This window comes from Chelmon rostratus, chromosome 6, assembly GCF_017976325.1.
Source record: "Chelmon rostratus isolate fCheRos1 chromosome 6, fCheRos1.pri, whole genome shotgun sequence".
In the NCBI taxonomy this organism is placed as follows: domain Eukaryota; kingdom Metazoa; phylum Chordata; class Actinopteri; order Chaetodontiformes; family Chaetodontidae; genus Chelmon; species Chelmon rostratus.
In genome coordinates, this window is record NC_055663.1 from 7,182,855 (window position 1) to 7,190,199 (window position 7,345).

The window sequence follows — 7,345 nt, forward strand, 5'->3', positions numbered from 1 at the left end:
CATCTATGGTGCATTTGTGAAAGCCAATCTTTCCAGCTATGATCCTTTTTTTCCATATAGGCTACAGTAGGTTACAACACTATAGACTGAACACTGACAGCATTTGTTTCCCAACACAAACACACTGTCACTCATTACAAAATGACAGGGGAAAAAAAAAAAACACCAGCAGCAGGAAGCATTACTAGATGTGTCACTGTTGTCTTGAAGTATTTCTTGTGTATTTAGCACCAAGATATTGGTGATATTGCTGACCATTACAGCAAAAGAAGGGCACTTCTTTTCATTGAATGATGAACCAATTTAGGCTTTATTGCATTGCTCACAAAACCAGCCTTATGTCCTCTTTTGCACTTCACCTGGGAAATAATCTTTTTGCACGTGTGGTCTGAAGTTTATTTATTTTTTTCTTTTACCATTTATCAACAATCTCACCATAACATCCACTTAGAAGCTGTTCTGCAGCTTCTGGTCATATCACACAATCTCTCTCAGCACACGGAATTGACAGCCCCACTGAAGATGCCGCGAGTAGATACGTCTCTGACATACCATCAAACAGTTTGATTTCTGCTTGCAAAATGTGAGTGAATGTCGCAACAGGGGCAACTGTACCAGTGGAGGAATGTCTGCTTCAGGACACAAAGAGATAAATGCTGCACAGATCAGCCTCCGCATCAGATGCCTCCTGTAAATACAGCAACATGCCCTGGAGCAGTACCTTTTCCATCAGAGCTTTCCTCCCCAGTGCAGAATATGCTACACAGAGCACAAGTCGTCAGGTCATGATCTTGATGTTGCTTTTGTGTTACCACCTTTGGTTTCAGATTGACTTTGCATGTCCGTGCAACTCAAACAGGAATTTCATTCACTGCTACGGCTACATGGTGCTGCCGTGTCTCATCATAATCAGCCTGATTCTGTGGAATGACAAGCGCATTGGAAGAATCTTCAGATACGCCTGCTACCACTCATCAGTTAGAAAGGGACGGTGCAGCTACAGGGGGAGATTCTGCTTTCAGTTCTTCATATACCTTCTCCAGGCCACATCGTCTGGATTTCTTTGGTGTGGGTCGGTGCTTGTTGATGGAGACTGGTATGTTTGCTGTGGGACTGACAGCTCTGAAGAACTGATGCTCTTATCCTGCATGAAGGAGGGTGAGATGGGTCCAGCTGAGAGGGCGACCAAAGTTACCCTGAAAAACCGATCCATGGTGAGTAAAGGCTCTCTTACCTGACAACACCTGATCTAGAGGACAAAGTCAACCATAAACCAAGCAGCACACGATGACAAGTGCTTTTACAACTCATTCTGATATGCTTGGCAGGTCATTGGGTTAATCTGCATCCTGCTGACTGCTGCCTGCTCATTAGTTTTGGTGCTGCCATGGAACAGGTGGTGCACGAGGAGAAATCACTTCAGGGCCGCGTTTGAAGAGGCCATACTGGAGCAGACTGAGGTCATTTTGCGGGACCAGATAGGGAAAGCTGATGCAGATTATGTGACAAAATCATTGGTCTCTCTCTCCACCACTGCAACCACTACAACACCTTCCATTACAAAAGAAGATCCTGAGAAGGTGGAAAAAACCGAGGACAAGGAAAAAATACTTTTAAATATAAATGTGAACTGGGAAGAAATCGCTTGTCTTGCTGATGCCCTTATTGAACGTATTCCAGACAAAGTAGCTAAAAATAACAACAATGTGTGAATGTTTCCTTTAACAAAAATGTCAATGAAAACTAAATGCAAGTAATTGGAAGAAAACACCCATGAATATGCTAGACATATAGGACTAGCCAACATTAGTCTATCGATATTCAATTTGAACTGCTCTTTGATATCACTCTCAATTATACCTGTGTTAACATTGGTTTTGTAACATGTCACAAGTAATTTGTGTTTTACCACAGTGCTTTTCTCTTTTCATTTACTTTCATTCACAATGTGTGCTGGTTTGCATTGCTATATTTACTTGCAAAAACGAATAAACTGATGTTAAAGAAGTTGTTTGACATTTTGGGAAATACACTGCCAATACACGCTGTAATATGGCTTTATAATATATAAAAATCATGTATATGTTTCGATCACTTTAGTTTGACTTTGTGCACTTTGTGGCAGAAAAAGCTTGTTGAAACTTAATACAGCATTTCTCATTCATCGCCATGTCTTACAGTGTAAAGAATCAAAATCCTGCAATTGTTATAATGGGATTTTATACAGAATTTGTTTATGGTGAATAAATAAATAAGGATTCTAAAAACAATAGCGACCTGTTTGTTTTTTTCGGTCATTGTGGGTGTACAACATGTTTCTGTTAAGTGACATGTCAGTGTTCTGGTACAACAGCTCAAACTGAGATTTATGGCAATTGTTCTTGTTGCGTTAGTGCATTTTAGATGTTAACTGTTGTGCTCAGGTGCATGTCAGTACAGAGAACTGAAGAATCAACTGTGGAAAAAAAAAAAAAAAACTGTAATAATGAATGCAAGTTAAAACTCAACAGCATAATTTTCCAGCCACAGAAACCAGATCACACTTGAAGGTCACTTTACTCTGCATTCACATGTCTGGTATCAAGGTACAGATAACATGCAGGAGGATTATATTTTGTCCTGTTTGACCTACACGGTTTGGTGCATGAATGTTATGCATCCTGTCCTGATATACTTTAGATCCTGTGTGTTAACTGGTGACCTTTTGAAGAAGACAATATTCCTTTCATGCCACACTGCTTTTTAGATCAAATCTTGTCCAGCAACCTCCAGAGTGATACGAAGTCAAAGTCAAACAGAGAATTGAAATTACGTTACTCTCAACCTCTGTGACATGAAAGGTTGAGAGTGACGTGATTTCAATTCTCTGTTTGTCTTGTACATACTGCAGAAGTGACAATAAAGCTGACTTTGACTTTGACCTTGTATCACTCTGGAGGTTGCTGGACAAGATTTGATCTAAAAAGCGGCATGGCATGAAAGGAATATTGTCCTTTGCAGAGAAAATCTAAATCTTAACTGATTGAAAGGCTTGACTGTCTTGACTGCTTACAAACAAAAACATCAAAAAAAAAAAAAACAGCACATCAATGCTACGAAATGGTCACTGTGCTCATGAGCTAATTAGTCACTCTAAATAATCCACATATTCTCAGTAGGCAGAGTTATATGGGTTTGAATGAATGAACTCAGTAAGAACATTATTAGTGGAAATGATTTCTTTGTTTGTAACAACACTTCGAACAGTATGCGGAACAGAAATGGAAGTGAGGCCTATTTCTGCAAGTCACTGCTATGGTTTGGTGCATGAAAGTCCTCTTAAAGTTGTGTAGGCATCTTAAAGACACGTCCAAGATCGAGGCCATCATCTCACTACTTGCCTAACTCTAACCCTAACCTTAGCTCAAGTCATCACCCTAAAATTTAATGAGTAACATTATCGGGTCCAGCATTTTGGTCCCCACAAAGCTGTCGGACCCCACGACGTGAGTGAGCTTCCAGTGCTGGCACCCCACAAAGATATAAAAACAAACACACGCACCTGCGCTTGTCAAGTCATACCCAACCTCACTTTACTGGATTGACCTGCACCTTATTACACTGATATCCTGCATACATAAATATCCTCAAGGACCCAAACACCATACACATCACCATACACCTTTTACACTCACTTTTATTTCTATCTTTATTTTATTATTTGTCTATTTTCATACTCTTGTAATGTCCTGTGTATTGCACTGCATATCTCAAACTTGTTTTTTTTTGTATCTTCTTGTTGCACCTTATGTGTCGTCTGAAGGTCTGCGTCACTCCTATTGAATGTTGTTTCTTCCTTTCTTTCTGTTTGCATTGGGGTCCAGGAGAGACCCATTTAGTTCCTCTATGTACTGTGTTGAACTTTACCCGAATGGCTGAATAAAATCTCTCTCATCATGTGTCTCTTATCTTCTCGATGACTTGTCACTCGTGGCAAATGCGATCATGACCAGGTGAAGCCACGTGGCTCGCCTACTTTCTTGCGTATATGTGACCAAATTCTTCTCTATGTCACCATTAAACTAATCTCAAGTTCATGTGGAACTTTGTTTAAGGTAAACTCCATCACTTCAGTACTGCAATTCCATAAAGTTGAGGGCCTTACGGGAGGCAGCTTAATTAAACAAAATGGACATTATTAGTACAGCAAAGGTTGAGATATTTAAACATTCGATTCTACATCGTCCATGATGCAACTCAAAACTGGTTTTCACGTGACTCTCTTTACCTGGTAAACAGCCCCATCTTCTGCTCAACTTCACTTTGTAAATTCTGTTCAATATTAATAATTGGAGAGCAGAGACAATCTTCTCATTTAACTCTATGCAAGAACACAAAAGATTACGTCGGTCAAACTGTCAAACCATTCCTTTAATATTAATTTAAGCGAATATAAAGATAAAAGAGGACGGCACACATTGTAAATGAAACAGAAAACCAATAAGCAACATAGATGTAATTAACACATTCACACTGAAACAATTCATTGACTTTGGTGTGGTGAGATATTTTGCTCCTTAAGTGGCTTCAGTGAATGTTCACAGACAAATGCTGGATTGACCGACTTACTTCTGACACCAAAAGATACAGCTGAACATCTTTAAAACAAAAACAGTAGCCAACATTTGTCAATGACTTTTCTGTGAATAAGAGGCAATAAGAAAGAGAAATTACATGTATACCTTCAAAAGCAGCAGTCAAACAGGTTTATTTAGCTGGTATGAAAACAGCCAGAGTCAGTGCATATCTCTTAAAGTCATTTTCATATGTGTGTTGCATGTTTTCTTCCCTTCAGTTTTCTTCCAATTACTTGCATTTAGTTTTCATTGACATTTTTGTTAAAGTAAATACATTCACACATTGTTTTTTATTTTGTATCTTTATTTTTAGCTACTTTGTTTGGAATATGTTCAATAAGGGCATCAGCAAGACAAGCTATTTCTTCCCAGTTCACATTTATATTTAAAAGTATTTTTTCCTTGTCCTCAGTTTTTTCCACCTTCTCAGGATCTTCTTTTGTAATGGAAGGTGTTGTAGTGGTTGCAGTGGTGGACAGAGAGACCAATGATTCTGCCACATAGTGCGCAGCAGCTTTCCCCATCTCATCCCGCAAAATGACCTCAGTCTGCTCCAGTATGGCCTCTTCAAACGCGGCCCTGAAGTGACTTCTCCTCGTGCACCACCTGTTCCATGGCAGCACCAAAACTAATGAGCAGGCAGCAGTCAGCAGGATGCAGATTAACCCAATGACCTGCCAAGCATATCAGAATGAGTTGTAAAAGCACTTGTCATCGTGTGCTGCTTGGTTTATGGTTGACTTTGTCCTCTAGATCAGGTGTTGTCAGGTAAGAGAGCCTTTACTCACCATGGATCGGTTTTTCAGGGTAACTTTGGTCGCCCTCTCAGCTGGACCCATCTCACCCTCCTTCATGCAGGATAAGAGCATCAGTTCTTCAGAGCTGTCAGTCCCACAGCAAACATACCAGTCTCCATCAACAAGCACCGACCCACACCAAAGAAATCCAGACGATGTGGCCTGGAGAAGGTATATGAAGAACTGAAAGCAGAACCTCCCCCTGTAGCTGCACCGTCCCTTTCTAACTGATGAGTGGTAGCAGGCGTATCTGAAGATCCTTCCAATGCGCTTGTCATTCCACAGAATCAGGCTGATTATGATGAGAGACGGCAGCACCATGTAGCCGTAGCAGTGAATGAAATTCCTGTTTGAGTTGCACGGACATGCAAAGTCAATCTGAAACCAAAGGTGGTAACACAAAAGCAACATCACAACTATGATCTGACGGTTCGCACTCTGTACAACATCTTCTGCACTGGGGAGGAACCCAAAAAATGTAATGGTACTGCTCCAGGGCATGTTGCTGTGTGAACAGGAGGCATCTGAAGCAGAGGCAGATCTGTGCAGCATTTATCTCTTTTAGTCCTGAAGCAGACATTCCTCCACCGGTACAGTTGCACCTGTTACAACATTCACTCGCATTATGTAAGCAGAAATCAAGTTATTTGTTGTTTTCTCAAAGACCTATCTATTTAGCACATCTTTAATGAGTCTGTAGGGGCATTGTATAAGATATGTTCTTTTCCATATTATAACAGTAACAATATCTTTCCATGTTCCCTTAAATGCCACTACAAATAAAGCCAACACACAAACAAAATAGGGTTAACAAAAATAGCATCAAGTATGAAATATATGTTACAAATACTTGCTCATCAAATGTATCAAAATAGGATACAAAATACTGGTATGACAAAGTGTGTGTTCTCAATATGGATCTGACCTGCATTGACAAGGTGAGCTCTGCTAATTCCCCACATCATAGATTTAAAGTGGGCAATCAGGATGTGCTGGAGGTAGGAGGCTGCAAATTCAGTGGTGCATGCTGGGTGGTTTCTGTCAGTCAAAGTGACTGGTAAGAGTGAACTGTTGGTTCTTTCAGATGACAGTAAGACTCGGCATTTAGCTCTTTTTCAAGAGTGATAAATGTAAATGCAGTAGAACACGCACATTTTAAGACCTCCAACTTTATAAGCAACAAGTGCAAAAGACACAAAGACAGTACCATAACAGAGTATGATACAGTATAATGCTGTGTGTCTGTATAATGCTGGACTTGCTTGAGGTTCTAGAAGACGTTTTACCCCTCATCTAAGAGGCTTCTCCAGACAGACAGCTGAGAAATGTGCTGCGATTGTATGATGAGATCAGAAGCTGCAGAACAGCTTGTAACTGGACCTTATGATGAGATTGTTTTGTTCTTTCCAAGGTTAAAAAATTATCTTTTGATCTCAAGGTTACACCATTAACGCAACAATGTACCCAGACCTTGCTCCTGGCTGGCCTGAGTACAGATGTGTTATTCTAAGCCAGCGGTCCCACCCTGCAGGAAAGCAATCGTGTCATTGGCCTAACTCCAACCAGTTTCAATAGTGAGTGTTGTTGTGTAGAAAAACAAACATGCCCAGGGTTTCTCTTGCACAAATGCCCCCAGCACCTTCCCATGATAAGTCCCAACACAAAGAGGGAGTAAAGCCAGCAGAAGTGCGGCAAGTGCAGTCCGGACAATAAGATGCCTGCTATACTTGTGTTGATAACCCCCAACATTTCCCTTTCTGACAAGGTATCTAACCTCAACCTGAAACCAAATATACATGATTACACAATTTCATTAGAACACACAGATGACATGAACACCACTTAAGGAATATGGGAGACATGACAGTAGGAACACTGCAGACTCAGGGGACTCATTGGCTGTGAAGAAATAGAAGCATTGTTATGGACTTC

General features: G+C 40.5%; 2 protein-coding genes across 2 annotated transcripts; one reads left to right on the forward strand and one right to left on the reverse strand.

The window, feature by feature from the left end:
* Positions 1 to 614: 614 nt before the first annotated feature.
* On the forward strand, positions 615 to 2,272 carry LOC121608420. Its single transcript, XM_041939685.1, has 2 exons — positions 615 to 1,214; positions 1,329 to 2,272. The coding sequence occupies exons 1-2, from the start codon at positions 654 to 656 to the stop codon at positions 1,710 to 1,712; spliced, it is 945 nt and encodes a 314-aa protein (XP_041795619.1). The 5' UTR covers positions 615 to 653; the 3' UTR covers positions 1,713 to 2,272.
* Positions 2,273 to 4,392: 2,120 nt separating this feature from the next.
* On the reverse strand, positions 4,393 to 5,978 carry LOC121608383 (calcium homeostasis modulator protein 4-like). Its single transcript, XM_041939643.1, has 2 exons — positions 5,405 to 5,978; positions 4,393 to 5,290 (listed from the first exon to the last, which is right to left on the reverse strand). Exons 1-2 carry the CDS (start codon positions 5,963 to 5,965, stop codon positions 4,907 to 4,909), a joined length of 945 nt encoding a protein of 314 aa, XP_041795577.1. The 5' UTR covers positions 5,966 to 5,978; the 3' UTR covers positions 4,393 to 4,906.
* Between the last annotated feature and the right edge of the window lie 1,367 nt (positions 5,979 to 7,345).